This window comes from Chiloscyllium plagiosum, unplaced genomic scaffold (genome assembly GCF_037043375.1).
Source record: "Chiloscyllium plagiosum isolate Xiang-an unplaced genomic scaffold, Cpla_swu_hap1 HiC_scaffold_10, whole genome shotgun sequence".
Classification (NCBI taxonomy): Eukaryota; Metazoa; Chordata; class Chondrichthyes; order Orectolobiformes; family Hemiscylliidae; genus Chiloscyllium; species Chiloscyllium plagiosum.
In genome coordinates, this window is record NW_028270148.1 from 83,848,632 (window position 1) to 83,866,229 (window position 17,598).

Here is a 17,598-nt window from a genome sequence, read left to right on the forward strand (position 1 = left end):
CTCCAACCATAACTACCCTATTATTCTTACAGATAACTGAGATCTCCTTACAAATTTGTTTCTCAATTTCCCCGAGTCTTACAGGGTCTATAATACAGACCCAATAATTTCTCAGTTCAACCCCAAATAACTTCCTAGATGTATTTCCGGGAATATCCTCCCTAAGTACAGCTGTAATGCTAGCCCTTATCAAAAACGCCACTCCCCCTCCTCCCTTGCCTCCCTTTCTGTCATTCCTGTAGCATTTGTATTCTGGAACACTAAGCTGCCAGTTCTGTCCATCCCTGAGCCTCGTTTCTGTAATTGTTATGATGTTCCATGTTCCTAACCATTCCCTGAGTTCATCTGCCTTCCCTGTTAGGCCTCTTGCATTGAAATAAATGCAGTTTAATTTATCAGTCCTACCTTGTTCTCTGCTTTGTCCCTGCCTGCCCTGATTTTTGACTCCCTTCTATTCTCAACTGTACCAGTCTCAGATTGATCTCTTCCCTCACTATCTCCCTGTGTCCCACCCCCACCCTCCCAAACCCCATCTCAGTTTAAGTTTAAATCCTCCTGAGCAGCTCTAGCCAATCTCCTCGCCAGTATATTAGTCCCTCTTCCAATTCAGGTGCAATCCGTCCTCCTTGTGCAGGTCTTATTTTGTTCCAAATGCTACATCCATTTAGGTAGTGGGTCTCATTACCATTTTGTCCTCCTTTGACTTTATTTGCTGCTGTTTTTCAATGTCTGTACACTCTACCCCTTCTTGTCCCACTCTGGGGGTCAAATTGATGCCCTGCAATGCTGTCCCATCCTTTTACTTTGTAAGTCTATGTTTTTGCTCCCCTCATTTCTCCTGCCCTCTAATTTAGTTTAAAGCCCTAGTTATTCAATTCATTAGGACATGGTCCTAAACATTTCAAGTGAAGCCTGTTCTTCTGGGACATTTCCCTTCTACCCAGTATTGTTGCCAGTGCCCATGCACTGAAACATATTCCACCACGCCAAATATTGAGTCATGTATTTAACTCCTCAGCTTTATTCACCTTGTGCTAGTTTGCCTGTAGCTTGGGGAGCAATCCCAAGATAATTACCTTGAAGATTCATCTTTTAAATTTAAGTGATATTTGTTCAAAATCTTTTGGCAGAACCTTCTTTAGTTCTGCAATCCATTCATACCAGCATGGATGAAAATAACTGGATCCCTCCCCCCCTCACTCCAAGTTCCTCTCCAACCCTGAGAAAATCTCCTCGACCCTGGCTCTGAGCAGGCAACAAAGGCTTTGTGACTCATGCTGATAGGCACAGAGAACTGCATTTATTCCTTCAAATTGTACTGTCCCTTACCAGTCTTTTGTCTTATCTCTGCTCACTTGATTGCCTCTCTGTATCACGGTACGGGTGGTGCGTTTACTCATCCTCAGTCCTTATTCTCATCCATATAGCTTACGACAATCTTGTAGCTGTTAAAGAGTTGCTGGGTTGGGACACCTCAAATGCTACCCCATAATTCCCTCACCTGCAGTCCTGACCTCAAAGTGGATTTGGACTCTTGGCCTCAGCATAGACCTAGCGTAGCGTCCTCTTGGTCTGGTGTGGCAGTCTCCTGGCCGTGCGGGCCTGTCTTTCAGCAGCTTGACATGGTGGTCTTTCAGCCACCCATGGTGGTCTTTCAGCCCAGCGTGACCTCAGCTTAGACTTCCAGTCTTGTCGTGATTCAAGGTCCTGCACAGATTGGAGGCAAGGTGCTGGTGTGGACTGGGTTGGAAGGACTGGTTTTCCAAACATTTCATTTCTCTATTTTTCGAATTCATTCCAATGATCTGTCATGCTGGCCTTTTAATATCTTCATTTTCTAATTTTCTTTTCTTAAGAACCTGTACTGAAGAATTTGTACCTAGATATCTTGTACCTAAAATAGTGTCAAAAGTGGCAACTTTTAAATTTTTCACTATACTCATTTGAGTACATGTGACAATAAAGCTATTTCAATTTAGTTACACCCTCCTGCACCTGAATGAACTGGGAGATGTAGGATCATAAATGTAATAATGAGTCTGCACATTCTTTGATCTGACTAGAGTTTCCACTTTTGTGTTTGTGATTCATTGGGCAGAAAACTATAAGCTGATGAGCCCCAGAAATGACAAACCCCAGCTGCCATTCCAATGGTGTTTGTTTCGCAAAACACTTAAGCAATGTCACTCACCAGCAATGCAGTAATCCCAGTGCCAAATTAAAACAGCTTGCTAAGTTCTTTCATACATGTGACTGCTGTCAACAAAAATTCTGGCCTGGTGATTGTGGTATGTGTGAGCATGTGAAAGTAAAAATAGTGTGTCTCATGGCCTTCATTAGGTAAGTGCATATGCACTGCAATCAATACATTTCAGAATGTTTACATGCTTGGTGGACAATATTTGTATTTTATAACATCTTGCATTGTCATATGGCAGTCATTGTGGCAGGAATCTTTTATATGGATCATGGAGGCTGAGGCATTCCCACAACTGCAGCTGCTCAAAATACGTAGTCCATGTAATCAGCAGTGCTCATACCTTTGCCTCCCTTTTCACACTGTTCATTTTGTGGATTTGCAATGGGTCTCATACAAGCTTTTTACACCTTTTTTTAAAAAAAGTCATTCATGGGATGTGGGTGTCGCTGGCTGCGAAATGCCTACTCACCCTTGAGAGACTGCAGTCCCTGTGCTATAGATGGACCCAAAATGCCCTTGGGGAGCGAGTCCTGGTTGGACAGAGGAAGTGCTTCAGTGATACCCTCAACGCCCCATTGGCAAAGTTCAGCATTTCCACAGACACTTGGGAATCACTGGTCCAAGAGTATCCAAAGTAGAGGAGGAGCATCCAGGAGGATCTCGAGGAGAGGGGCATGATGGATGTTGAGTTTAGGGATAGACATTTGAATACTCTTGGTCAAGTCAGCATGAGGAGGGAGGAATTGTTGGGTATTCTAAAAGGCATTAAGGTGGACAGGTCCCCACGTCAGTTACTGAGGGAAGCAAGAGAGAAAATAGCTGGGGTCTTAACAGATATCTTTGCAGCATCCTTGAACACAGATTAGGTCCCGGAGTACTGGAAAATTGCTAATGTTGTCCCCTTGTTTAAGAAGGGTAGCAGGGATAATCCATGTAATTATAGACCGGTGAGCCTGATGTTAGTGGTAGGGAAGCTGCTGGAGAAGATTCTGAGGGATAAGATCTATTCCCATTTGGAAGAAAATGGACTTATCAGTGATGGGCAATATGGTTTTGTGCAGGGAAGGTCATGTCTTATGAACTTAATAGAATTCTTTGAGGAAGTGACAAAGTTGATTAATGAGGAGGGCTGTAGATGTCATATACAGGGACTTCACTAAAGCGCTTGATAAGGTTCCCTGGTAGGCTGATGGAGAAGGTGAAGTCGCATGGGATCCAGGGTGTACTAACTAGATGGAAAGAGAATTGGCTGGGCAACAGAAGACAGAGATTAGTAGTGGAAGGGAGTTTCTCAAAATGGAGAACTGTGACCAATGGTGTTCTGCAGGGATCTGTGCTGGGACCACTCTTGTTTGTGGTGTACATAAATGATCTTGAGGAAGGTGTAGGTAGTCTGATTAGCAAGTTTGCAGATGACACTAAGATTGATAGTGAAGTGGACTGTCAAAGAATGCAGCAGACTATAGATAGATTGGCGAGTTGATCAGAGAAATGGCAGATAGAGTTCAATCCGGGCAAATGCACGGTGATGCATTTTGGAAGATCCAATTCAAGAGCGAACTATACAGTAAATGGAAAAGCTTAAAAATGTGTTGCTGGAAAAGCGCAGCAGGTCAGGCAGCATCAAAGGAGAAGGAGAATCGACGTTTCAGGGATAAGCCCTTCTTCAGGAATGAGGAGGGTGCGCCAAGCAGGCCTGCTTGGCACACCCTCCTCATTCCTGAAGAAGGGCTTATGCCGAAACGACGATTCTCCTTCTCCTTTGATGCTGCCTGACCTGCTGCGTTTTTCCAGCAACACATTTTTAAGCTCTGATCCCCAGCATCTGCAGTCCTCACTTTCTCCTAGGCCTGCTTGGCACACCCTCCTCATTCCTGAAGAAGGGCTTATGCCCGAAACGTCGATTCTCCTTCTCCTTTGATGCTGCCTGACCTGCTGCGCTTTTCCAGCAACACATTTTTAAGCTCTGATCCCCAGCATCTGCAGTCCTCACTTTCTCCTAGTAAATGGAAAAGTTCTAGGGAAAATTGAGGTACAGAGAAAGCTGTGTGTTCAGGTCCATTGTTCCCTGAAGGTGGCAATGCAGGTTAATAGAGTGGTCAAGAAGGCATATGACATGCTTTCCTTCATGGATGGGGTATGGAGTACAAGAGTTAGCAGGTTATGTTACAGTTGTATGACTTTGGTTCAGCACACTTGGATTAATGCAGTTTTGGTCGCCACATTACCAAAAAGATGCGGAGGCTTTGAAGAGGGTGCAGAAGAGATTCGCCAGGATGTTGTCTAGTATAGATGGTGCTAGCTATGGAGAGAGGTTGAGTAGATTAGGATCATTTTTATTAGAAAGATGAAGGTTGTGGGGGGGGGAGCCTGATTGAGGTCTACAAAGTCATGAGATGTATAGACAGGGTGGATAGCAAGAAGCTTTTTCCCAGAGTGGGGGACTCAATTACTTAGGGTCACAAATTCAAACTGAGAGGGGAAACGTTTAGTGGAGATATGCATAGAAAGTTCTTTATGCAGAGGGGTGGTGAGTGCTTTGAATGGATTGCCAGCAGAGATGGTAGAGCCAGGCACAATAGCATCAATTACGATGTATCTAGGCAGGGAGCAAAGAGATACAGATCTTTAAAACAGAGGTGACATGTTTAGATAGAGGATCTGGATCAGCGCAGGCTTGGAGGGCCATAGAGCCTGTTCCTGTGCTGTAATTTTCTTTGTTCTTTGCCTTGAGACTTGCCATCACAGAAAAATAGAAACAGCAGAAGGAGCATGCTTCCACACCAATGCCCCACCTACCCTTCCCCTGATCACTACCTGACCAAGTGTGACAGAGCCTGTGGTAGCTGCATTAGTCTGTACAGCTGCCTATGGACCCATCCTGAGAGTGGAAGAGAGTCATCCTTTATTGCATGGGACCACCAATGATGATGAAGGAGGGAATTTCAGGATATTGATATTAAAGGAATGATAATACATTTCCAAGTTAGGATGGTGAGTGGCTTGGAGGGGAACTTGCAGAGGGTGGTGTTTCCATGTACAAATGGAAGTGGTTATGGGTTTGTGAATTTCTGCGGTATGTCTCGTAACCCTTACACTTCTACTACTGAGCATCAGTGATGGAGGAAGTGAATGTTTGTGGATGTGGTGCCAATCAAATAGGCTGTTTTGTCCTGGATGGTTTCCTGAGTATTATTGAAGCTGTACTGATCAAGACAACTAGGGAGTATTCAATCATATTCTAGACTTTAGCCTTGTGGATGGACAGGCTTTGGTGAGTTACTTTCTGCAGGATTCCAAACCTCTGACCTGGTCTTGTAGCCACTGCATTTATGTCATTCATCTAGTTTCATTTTTGGTCAATAGAACGTCCAGGATGTTAATAGTGGGGACTGAGTGATGGTAATGCCATTTAAATGTAAAGATAGAATCCAGCTGAGATTTATTGCAACTCAGTAACATATATAAATATTACACGAACAGGCACATCAGTGTCTGGGCTCACATTAATTTATTGGATTACAAAGAGCAACATGCCTCCATCAATGTGTCATGTTTCCTGATTAAGGAGCAGCACTGCAAAAGGTAGTACTTCCAAATAAATCAGTTGGACTATAACCTGGTGTTGTGTGATTTTTAACTTTGTCTATCCCAATTCAGCACTGGCACCTCCACATCATGCTTCAGATGATTCAAGTTAAAATGACATAAAAGACTCTTATACCCACAGATTGTGTGCTATGACTGTATGATATCATGAGCTTATCTTTTTGTGATATACTGATTGTGAGACATAACACAACAGCTGCCAGATCAGCTGAGTATTTCCAGCACTTCCCTTTTATTTGCTTGATTGCGAGCAGTTGCAATATTTTACTTTTATTCTGAATGAATTCTGACAGGACTTAATTAGTCTGAACATTGTGATCTGGGTCTAGGGTTTCTACTGATTTGTACTGGTCTTACCGGCACTTTCACATGAAATCAGCCAAAACAGCATAAAATACTGCTAAATTTTAACTGCATGTAATGTCTTTAACACTGGTTCAGGTACCATTGTATTGAAGGGGACTTCGTCATCAGCTCAAATTAATGATCTAGTAAATTTCTCTTCAATGTGCCTGTTCAAGGAGGCTTTTCAAATTAAACTAAATATGTGAACATAAATCCACTAATTGGTAAGTTTTTATAATGTTTATTTAAAATATTTACTTTACTAAGAAACTGTTTGCTGTAGACTAATGTAACTAATAAAATATTCTGTACAGTTTTTTTTGAAAAGTAGTTTTTATTTAAGACCAGTTTATTTACAATTGTGGTTGGCACAGTAGCTCAGTGGTTAGCACTGCTGCATCACAGGGACTCTGGTTTGATTCCAGTCTCAGATGACCATCTATTTCGAGTTTGCAAGTTCTTCTTGTGTCTGCATGGGTTTCCTCCAGATGCTCCGGCTTCCTCCCACAGTCCAAAGATGTGCAGTTTGATGGATTGGTTGTGCTAGGATTAGGCCTGGGAAATGAAGGGTTACAGGAAGGGGTAGGTCTGGATGGGATGCTCTTCTGATGGTCAGAGTGGACTTAATGGGACGAATAGCCTGCTTCTCCAAGGTAGGGATTCCATGATTCAATGGTGTATACTAGATACTTCATTTAAAAGATGCTTCTATTTTTAATATATCTATTTTACCCTATGTTAATAAAACTGTATCTTGCTACCACTTACCACTTTTTAATTGCCAAGATAAATAATGATATTCTATTACGCTGCTTGATTGCACTGGATCATTGGTACTTTCTTGTGTGATTTTGCAAATATCAGTTTAGGCAGAAATTTGCCCTTTAACTTTAGCAAATTGTTATCATTTCAAACAAAGTGCACCCTAATGCTGTTTGTACCCAACTGGAAACTCCACATCATTAATTTGTACCCTTGCAGATCTAAATACAAGGATGGGAAAGGACTGCTGTTCAGCAAGAGAAATGGGTGAACGCATTAACCACTTTCAGAAATCACAGTGAAATGTGAAATTAATGTTTTAGGGCAAGTTGAGATGTATGACTGATCAGCAATCTACCTTTGTAGCACAAAACGCTACCACATAATATGCGCAAAACAACATAACAGGAATGTTCAACATTGTGCACATATTCCAACTGTTATGGAGTACATTTAGAGCCAATCATGGAATTACAGAATTCAGTATCACAGAATTACTACAGTGCAGAAGAAGGTCATTCGGCCCATAATGTCTCCATTGGTTCTCAGAATGAGCATCACAACATAGTTCTATTGCCTTGCCCCTTCCCTGTAGCCCTGCACATTATTTCTATTTAAATGATCATCCAATTGCTTCTGTAATGCCTCAAATGAACGTGCCTCCACCGCGTTTCCAGTCAGTGTCTTCCAAATCTGAACCACTTACTATGTGAAAGAGTTTTTTTTCTGATATCTCATCTACTTATTTCGCAAATCACTGTATTTCTCTGCCCTATTTTTGGCTCTTTTTTTTGAGCAGGAACAATTTCTCCCTGTTTACCAGACCTTGCAGTGCATCTTTTCTTGGTGAACTACACATGTACTGCAATACAAAATTCTCCTGAACGCAGTCTAAGAATGCTTGCCCCTCTCTGCTCTTAACATCATCACTTTCCCCGTAAATAATCAGCAACTGAAGTCCCCCATTATTACTAGTCTATAATGCCTGCACCTCTGTAATTTTCCTGCACATTTGTTCCTCTCTATCCTTCCTATATGTTGATGGCCTATAGACTAGATCAAGCAACTTAAATCCATTCTTTTTGTTCCTTCGCATCAGACAAATCAAATTTGTCCTTGAACACTCGAGGTATCTTCTTTTTCCAGTACAGCAATAGTCTCCTTTACTAAGACCACCATCCCTCCTCTTTTGCTTTCTTTCCTATTTTTCTTGAACACCTGGTAGTCGAGAATACTTAGCACTCAGTCCTTCCCGTCCTTCAGCCAACTCTCTGATGTCACCACATCATAACACCATGTGGCACTCTGCACCTGTAACTCAGCAGTCGTCTTTACTGTGTGTCATGCATTCAGTACTAGTTGTATAACAGTAATTTAGAATGTCTCCATCTCCAATTTCTCCATCACCCCAACTCCACCTATTAATGTACTATTCTTACTTCTAGTGCTGGTTGTCCTAATATTCTATGCACACTGGCATTGTTCTCTAATATTCTCTCCTGGATAGCACATCCTGGCAGATTTAGTTTCAAGCCTCCTCAACAACATAAACAACACAACTTACAAGAAAATCAGTTCCAGTTCTATTTGGCTTGTATAGGTTCCATTTCCCCGGCGCCATTTCCAGTGACCATAAGACATAGGAGCAGAAATTAAGCCATTCGGCTCATCGAATCTGCTGTGCCAATCATTGCTGATACATTTTTTTCAACGCCATTCTCCCACTTTCTCCCCGTAACAGAGTCATAGAGTCATAGCATAACCTTTGATCCCCTTGACAATCAATAACCTATCTATCTCTGTTTTAAATTTACTCAATGACCTGGCCTCCACAGTCTTCTGAGGCAATGAATTCCACAGATTCACCACACTTTGGCTGAATAACTTTCTCCCTATCTTCATTCTAAAGGCTCTTCCCTTTATTCTAAGGCTGTGCTCTCAGGTCCTAGTCTCTTCTGCCAATGGAAACATATTCCCTACATCCACTCTGTGCAGGCCATTCAGTATTCTGTAAGTTTCAATTAGAACTCCCCTCATCCTCTAAACTTCATCAAATATAATCCCAGAGTCCTCAAAGTTCCTCATATGTTAAGCCTTTCATTCCTGGAATCATTCTTGTGAATCTCCTCCAGACCTACTCCAGGGTCAGTACATCCTTCCTAAGGTACGGGGCCCACAATTGCTCATAATATTCGAAATGTGGTCTGACCAGAGCTTTTAAAAGCCTCAGAAGTACATAGAACATTACAGTGTAGTACAGACCCTTCAGCCCTCAATGTGAAACCAATCTGAAGCCTATCTAACCTACACTATTCCATTCTCATCCATACGCCTATTCAATGACCATTTAAATGCCCTTAAAGTTGGCGAGTCTACTACTGTTACTCTGAGTAAAGAAATTACCTCTGACATCTGTCCTATATATATCACCACTCAGTTTAAAGCTATATCCCCTTGTGCTAGCCATCAACATCAAAGGTAAAAGGCTCTTACTGGCCAACCTATATAAACCTCTGATTATCTTGTACGTCTCAGTTAAGTCAGCTCTCAACCTTCTTCTCTCTAATGAAAACAGCCTCAAGTCCCTCAGCCTTTCCTTGTAAGACCTTCCCTCTATACCAGGCAACGTCCTACTAAATCTCCTCTGAATCCTTTACAAAGCTTCCACATTCTTCCTATAATGTGGTGACCAGAACTGTATGCAGTACTCCAAATGTGACCACACTAGACTTTTGTACAGCTGTAGCATGATCTCATGGTTCTGAAAATCAATTCCTCTACCAATAAAAGCTAACACATTATATGCCTTCTTAGCAATGTTATCAACCTGGGTGGCAACTTTTAGGGATCTCTGTACCTGGACACCAGATCTCTCTGCTCATCTACACTACCAGGAATCTTATCATTAGCCTAGTATTCCTGTTACTCCTTCCAAAAGTACATCCTTGCTTTTCTATTCTCGTCCTCTCGTGATGAATCATGACATTGTGTTTGCCTTCCTAACTACCAATTCAACCTGCAAGTTTACCTTAACAGAAGCCTGGACTGGGAATCCCAAGGCCCTTTGCACTTGAGATATCTAAGGACTTTGTCCGAGGAATTTGAAGTCCGCCTGCACTATCTTTCTAGACATGCACTGAGTATTGGAATTGGGAGGTTATGTTGCAGCTTGATAGGATATTGGTTAGACCACTTTTAGAATACTACATACAATTCTGGTCTACCTGCTACAGGAAGGATGTTGTGAAACTTGAAATAGTTCAGAAAAGATTTATGAGGATGTTGCCAAAATTCGAGGATTTGAGCTAGAGGGAGAGGCTGAATAGGCTGGGGCTATTTTACCTGGAGTGTTGGAGGCTAAGGGGTGACCTTGTAGAGGTTTATAAATCACGAGGGGCATGGAGAGGGTGAACAGCCAAGGTCTTTTCCCTGGGTTTGGGGGAATCCAAAACCAAAGGCATAGATTTAAGGTGTGAGGGAAAGATTTAAAAGGGGCCTCAGAAGCACCTTTTTCATATAGAGGGTGATGCGTGTATGGAATGAGCTGACAGAGGAAGTGGAGGAGGTTGGTACAATTACAACATTTAAAAGGCACCTGGATGGGTAGATGAATAGGAAGGGTTTAGAGGAATACGTGACAAATGCTGGGAAATGGGACTACAATAAATGTAGGACATCTGATCAGCGTGGACAAGTTGGATGGAAGAATCTGTTTGATTGCTGTACAACTCTATGATTCTTATTTGTCTGTTTTACCATTTTATTGCTATACTCATTTGCAAGTGCTGCTAGGAGAAACCTGGATTATGGTTGAAGTCCTATTTGCTAATTTTCTCCCTGGCTCTCTCAATTCTGACTGCAGGACCACACACCCCTGCCTAACTTTTTATTGATACCCCAACATTGAACATTGGTTTTGGCCGATCACTCTCCCCAGAAACATGTGACATCCTTGACCCCGGCACCACAGAGGCAAGATGCCATCCTGGAGTAATGTCTGTAGCAACATGAATACCTGTCAGTTTCCTGAACTGGCATTGGTACTAACAGAGCTGTATGAGTGGGAATAGAGGGTTAGAATAGAATAGAATCCCTACAGTGAGGAAACAGGCCATTTTAGCCGAACAAGTCCACACCAAAATTCTAAAGAGTATCCCACCCAGACCCATTCCCCTAACCTGCACATCCCTGAACACTATGGGCAATTTAGCATGACCAATTCAGCTAACCTATACATCTTTGGATTGTGGGAGTAAACTGGAGCACCCTGGAGGAAACCCATACAGACATGGGGAGAATGTGCAAACTCCACGCAGACAGTTGTTCGAGGCTGGGATTGAACCCGGGTCCCTGGTGCTGTGAGGCAGCAATGCTAACCACTGAGCCATCATGCTGCTCCTATTGTGGGGTTGGTGCTGCTGAAGTTATTACAGCAGGTGACAGGAAGAGTGCATAGAAATATACTTTTTAAGCACAAATTAAATGGAATTACAATTTAAACAGCATCATGGCAAGAACCAAACTGGAACAAAGGCCTAAGGCACATGACTGTCCTGGGGAATACAGGCTGGTTGGTTACTCTGCCACAGATAACAAAGAGAATCTTTTCTTGCTGTTATCCATTCAATGAGAGACCTTGGAAAAAGCAGTACCTTTAAACACATGTCACATGACCATACTCCAACAACTAGCCAGTCACCAACCACGGTCAGATCAAATCATTCCTAGGTCCATTGTGAAATGTGATCAGATTAAAATGGTCAGATGGGCCCTCATCCCAGTTGTGGAGCATAATCAATGTTATTGAGTCAAAAGGCTTGGTCTTTTTTATCCACCTGTTGGGCATGTTATGACACATTTCTGCAGTCAACATATCCTGTGGTGGGATGTGAAACCAGACATTCTGGCGCAGAGGTTTGGGAGACCATAACAAGTCCCTTTCAGAGCTTGGTCTTCACCCACCAAAATAATTAGATTATGCCTGAATGTATTTGAATGGTTCAAGAAGTGGCAGTTCACAGTGAACTTATTGTTTTTTGAGGGTGTGGGATTGTGTTCAAATAATGACTGAAATCAGTGAGTGGCAAAAAATAGCCTCTTTATTAAGCATCCGCTGTAGCGCAGTTTATGACGGCGATGGAATCCGAAGTACAGTTCTTACAGTAGCCTCTTTACACACAGTTCTTACATACATTAATGTTTTAGCAGCATGATGTTGCCTAATTGTATCAATTATACACAAAAGTTTGCATGACATCTGCCCTGGGGAAGCTGGAGTGATTTAAACATTTGCTAAACGCTGCCGTTACTCCTGATGGGATTAGAGTGCCTGTCCGGTCGTTTGCATAATTAAGAGGTGTCCTTTTATCTTTTAAGTTAGTGATGTTAGTAAAAATACTAGATCTATATGATCTAAATAAGTTAGGAATTATATGTGTATTAAATAAAAGTATAGAGGATATTAAACTGATCTACTGCAGCTGGGTCATGATGTTTTATTCCCTATTACCAGTCTTGATATTCATTCGTGCAGTTTCACAGAAGCGCTGTTTTGATCATATGTTTCTTAAAGGGTGTAGCGATCCTATTTAATATGTATTTAACAGGTACGTACTGGTTGAGGAAACTGTTTGATTTTCTGAAATCAATTCAGGTCCTGAGAGATGATTGCTAAGGGCTGATTAATATTATAATCTTTCTATAGTTTTGGATGAGTCATGGAGACCTGATAATGGGGTTGGCATTGTCCTGAACAGGTTACAATATTAACACTTTGTAGCCTTTGATAGAGAAGCTGGTCTAAACACTACTTTTGCAACATGGAGCCAATAAGGATTGAAGGTGTAAAGAAGCAGTAATGGGTTTGAAGGGATGTTTTAATTTAGTCTATCTTGTAATAGTAAAATGTACTGCAAAAACACAGTTTTATGAATTGAATTTATTGTCACATAAATCAAGGCACAGTGAAAAGCTTTGTCTTACGAGCAAAACAGGCAGATCACAGAGTTAGCATAGATAAGTAAATAAAAGGTAAACAGCAGCAAAAACAAAAACACAGGTACAGGAGCATGTTAAGAGTTTGAGAGTCCATTCAGTATTCTAACAATAGTAAGGTAGAAACTGCTTCGAAACTGGCTGGTGCGTGCTCAGGCTTCTGTACCTTTTCCCCGATGGCAGAGGTTGTAGAAAAACATGGTATAGTAAACATAGTGTGCTGCTGAGTAAGTTAGTAAAAGAGTTATGAATGAACAAATGGAAACTTAGTATTAGTAAACATAGCATGCTGATGAGTGAGTTTGTAAAGAGAACTATAATACAATATCTCACAAGGGCGACGTCCAGAAGCCTGACTCCACTCTGACAGCTTTGTAAAGTGCCAGGTAAGGTTACGCCAAGTTCCGAAGAAGAGCCATCGGACTGGAAAAGTTAACCGTGTTTGTCTCTTCTAAGATGCTCCTTGACCCATTGACTTTCTCCAGTAGTTTGTGTTTTTATTAATGTAAATGTTCAGCTTTAAAGTCATTTTTAAAATTATTTTGTGGTTTCAGATGCTCATTAAAAATTATTTTGTCTTATTATAAAACTGGCTTTATAATACACTAGATAGCTGGGCTGGATCATCAGAGAGGATCATCAGTCAATGATAACAGTGGATGTACCTAGCATTTTCTGAAATAAACACCTGTTTTGATTTCATAGTAGATTCAGGCATGTCATAACAGAAAATTTTGATTTGCTGAACAGGGAGCTGGCAGTGTTAATTCAATTGTTTAATCTTGGCTAAGCTATATAGAGCTTGAAAATGTGTTGCTGGAAAAGTGCATCGGGTCAGGCAACATCAAAGGAGCAGAAGAATCGACGTTTCGGGCATGAGCCCTTCTTCAGGAATTCTTCAGGAAACTTGCTGCGCTTTTCCAGCAACACATTTTTAAGCTCTGATCTCCAGCATATGCAATCCTCACTTTCTCCTAAGCTATATAGAGGTACTTCTAGGTCACATAGGCAATAGGTATTTGTCACTACTTTCTCAAACTGTAATATTGATCTTGATAGACCGGTGAGTACGAAATTCACTTTGGCTTGTACACTCAGACTTTCAACTAGAAAATACCTTAACCTCTATTGCTGATGTTACATTGCTTCCCAAGATATTGATTAAAAATTAAAATCTTTCAGTCAGTCATAAAGTCTGCATTGCCATCTCATTTTCCCAGCAAAATCTTATATCTTATTCTGCCTTTAATATAGTAAAATATTTTTAAGATACTTGACAGGCTTAATCAAATGAATATGTAAAGATTGGTGTCCCAAAGCTTGGTGAAAGAGGTGCATTCAAGGTCCAGCGCTAAAACAACTCATTTCTGTGTAATTAGTGTTTCTGGTTTAGCGCTTGCTTCCTCTTCATCCTTCCTCATCTAACAGCATCACCAAAACTTTCTATTCCTTTCTCTGATGTAGATCTTCAATTTTCACAGGTTTATCTTTGGGTATTGTTGTGATGTGATTACTTAACATATTCAGATAGATTATGGTACATGTCTGGGGCAGATAGGACCTGAACACAGTCCTTCCAGTACAGTTAGGGACACTGCTGCTGTGCCATAAAAACCCTCCCTTGTTGTGATGTAAAATTATAAGTTGTAGTTCAAACATAGCAATTAGCCAATTGTCATGAAAGTCTAAATTAACTACCACAGCTTCTGATTGCCACATATCTAACTGCTAATTGCTCTTCAATATTCCATTGCAATAGCCATTCAAGACGGTCCTTAAAGGGTTGTTTTTTAAATAATCAACTACGATGATTCCTGAGGCATGATAAATTTCAGTTTCTGATAGTTTTTAATTCCATTCTCATGCAACTTCTCTTATTCCTAGGTTGAAGAAATTGCTTGAACAGGAAAAATTCTACCAGGCACGGAAGGAAAAGGAGAACAACAAGCGATTGAGCAAAGTGCGAGAGGAGCTGGGCAAGTTGAAATCATTTGCACTGATGCTAGTGGACGAACGACAGATTCACATTGAACAGCTCGGCCAGCAAGCACAGAAGTTGCAGGAGCTGGGCCAGAAACTCCAAGAGGAGGAAGAGAAATCCCGAAGTCTTGATGAAAGAGCTAGGGAGGAAAGTCAGAGAGTAATCCGGCTTGAGGCAGAACTTGGACACAAGTCTGCCAAGTCTTTGCAGGAGCATGATGAGATGATGGCCAAACTAGCCACCCAAGAATCTCAAAACCACCGGTTACGACAAAAGCTGTCCAGTTTAAACTGCCGACTTGAAGAGCTGGAGGAAGCCAACAAAAGCCTACAGAAGGCCAAGGAGGAACTTCAGGAATTGCAGGTTAAAATTAGCCATGGAGAGTGTGGAAACTCCAGTCTGATGGCTGAGGTGGAAAACCTGCGAAAGCGGGTACTAGAGATGGAGGGAAAAGATGAAGAGATAACTAAGGCTGAAGATCAGGGCAGGGAACTAAAAAGGAAATTGGAAAAGGAGGAGCTCCATAGTAAGGAGCTGAAAATGGAAGTGGAAAAACTACAGAAGAGAATGGTTGATCTAGAAAAATTGGAAGGTGCCTTTAACAAAAGCAAATTTGAATGTTCACAGCTACATGTTAGCTTAGATAAAGAAAGGAATCTGGCAAAAGACTTGGTCAACGAGTTGGAATTGGTGAAAGCCAGAGTGAAAGAACTTGAAACATCAGAGGCCAGACTGGAAAAAAGTGAATTCCTCTTGAAAGATGACTTGACAAAGCTGAAGTCTTTTACTGTGATGTTAGTAGATGAGAGAAGAGGTGTGGCAGAAAAGTTGCATCAGGAAGAACAGAAAGTGAGTGATCTTAATAGCAAGTTGATGCAGGAACAAAATAAAACAACAGAGATAACAGAGAAGCTGATTGAAGAGAGCAAGAAGCTTCTCAAATTGAAATCGGAGATGGAAGAGAAAGTGTCTGCCCTGCTCAACGAAAGAAATGAATTGAAGGTAAAGCTCAAAGATGAAGAACAAAAATCGAATGAGCTGAGCTTTAGAGTTGGCCTGTTGAAGAAGAGGCTTGACCGTGTAGAAGAAACTGAAAGTGATACCCTCCGAAATAAGGCCAAGAAAGAACTGGACAGACTTCCAGAAGACACTGGACTTGACAATAATAAAATAAAAGAGCTAACGTTGGAAATCGAGCGGTTGAAATCTCGATTAAAGCAGCTGGAGGTGGTGGAAGGTGATCTGATGAAGACTGAGGATGAATACGATCAGCTAGAGCAGAAATTCAAGACTGAGCAGGACAAAGCAAACCTCCTGACCCATCAGCTGGAAGAATTAAAAAAGCAGATGACCAGGGGCAAGGAGAAAGGAGAAGCCTTGACCCTGGAGGCTGAGGCTCGTAATCGGCTTCGACTCGAGGAGGCAGAGGTTCAAGCACTCAAGGAGAAGATTCATGAGCTGATGAACAAGGAGGACCAACTCTCCCAACTGCAGGCCGATTACTCCATCCTCCGGAAGAAATTCCAACAAGAGGAAAGTAAAAACAAAGACATGGGCCAGGAGGTGGTCAGCTTGGCAAAGGAGCTGGAGCTATCCAAACGATACAGCCGGGCCCTGAGGCCCTGCCTCAATGGCAGAAGGATGGTCGATGTCCCAGTCACATCCACAGCCGTCCAGACCGAAAGCCCACCCAATGGGCTTGGGGAAGAAGACAATGCTGCAGTTTTTATCCGAAAGTCTGTCCAAGAAGAGAACCACCTGATGAGCAACCTCAGGCAGAAGAAGCCCATGGAGCGGCCCTCGGTGCTGGAGCGCTATCCACCAGCTGCCAATGAGTTAAACCTAAGGAGATCATGGATCCCCTGGATGAAGAAGAAGGAGAACAGCACTGAGAGAGCCACTCAGGCCAGTGCAAACCCCAGGGAGGTGATCGTGGCCCAGAGGCAAGGCCAGCCACTGCACATTCGAGTGACCCCTGACCACGGCAACAGCACTGCCACTCTGGAGATCACCAGCCCGTCAGCTGAAGACTTCTTCTCCAGCACCACAGTCATCCCCACCCTGGGTCAGCAGAAGCCGCGCATCACCATCCTGCCCGCTCCCACTGTTGCCTCATCCAAAGGCAAAGCCTCAGACAGCTCCTTCTCACCAGAGCGTGCAGCATCTCCTGTTACAATCACCACTTTCTCCAGGGCTACCTCCCCCCCAGAAAGAGGCAAGGCTGCCTTTCTGGACACAACTACTTGTCCAGACACATCTGCCTCCCCCATTCAGATCATGACAGTTTCTACTTCGGCAGCCCCCGAGTCTTCAGTCCCTCCGAATCAAGCCCAGGAACCAGCCATGGGACGGGCAGTTTTCAAAGTGTCCCCAGAGAAACAGACGGTGCCAACACCAACTCGAAGATACAGCCCAAACACCAACATCATAACGACTGAGGACAACAAGATTCACATCCACCTGGGCAGTCAGTTTAAAAGGCCCGGCAGCAGCTACACCGAAGACACCAGCCCTCTGATAACTGTTCGGCCTCTGTCTGTTGCTGGTGGGTGTGAGAACAAGGAGGTGACAATGGGAACAGTTCTCCGTTCCCCTCGTAACTGCACTGCTCCTAAAAACTCAACCAACAAAATGACCAGCAGCATCACTATAACTCCAGCCAGTACCACATCCACAAGGACTACAACGTCAGTGGTGAGTTAAAGCT

General features: G+C 42.5%; 1 protein-coding gene across 2 annotated transcripts in view; it reads left to right on the forward strand.

The window, feature by feature from the left end:
- Window positions 1–17,598, forward strand: part of LOC122552954 (filamin-A-interacting protein 1-like) — a 245,339-nt gene that overhangs the window by 185,909 nt on the left and 41,832 nt on the right. For both annotated transcript variants that reach the window (XM_087991507.1, XM_043696264.2), the window contains one exon: window positions 14,795–17,585. In XM_087991507.1, the coding sequence (XP_087847633.1) occupies window positions 14,795–17,585 (2,791 nt within the window). The remainder of the gene's footprint in view (window positions 1–14,794; window positions 17,586–17,598) is intronic.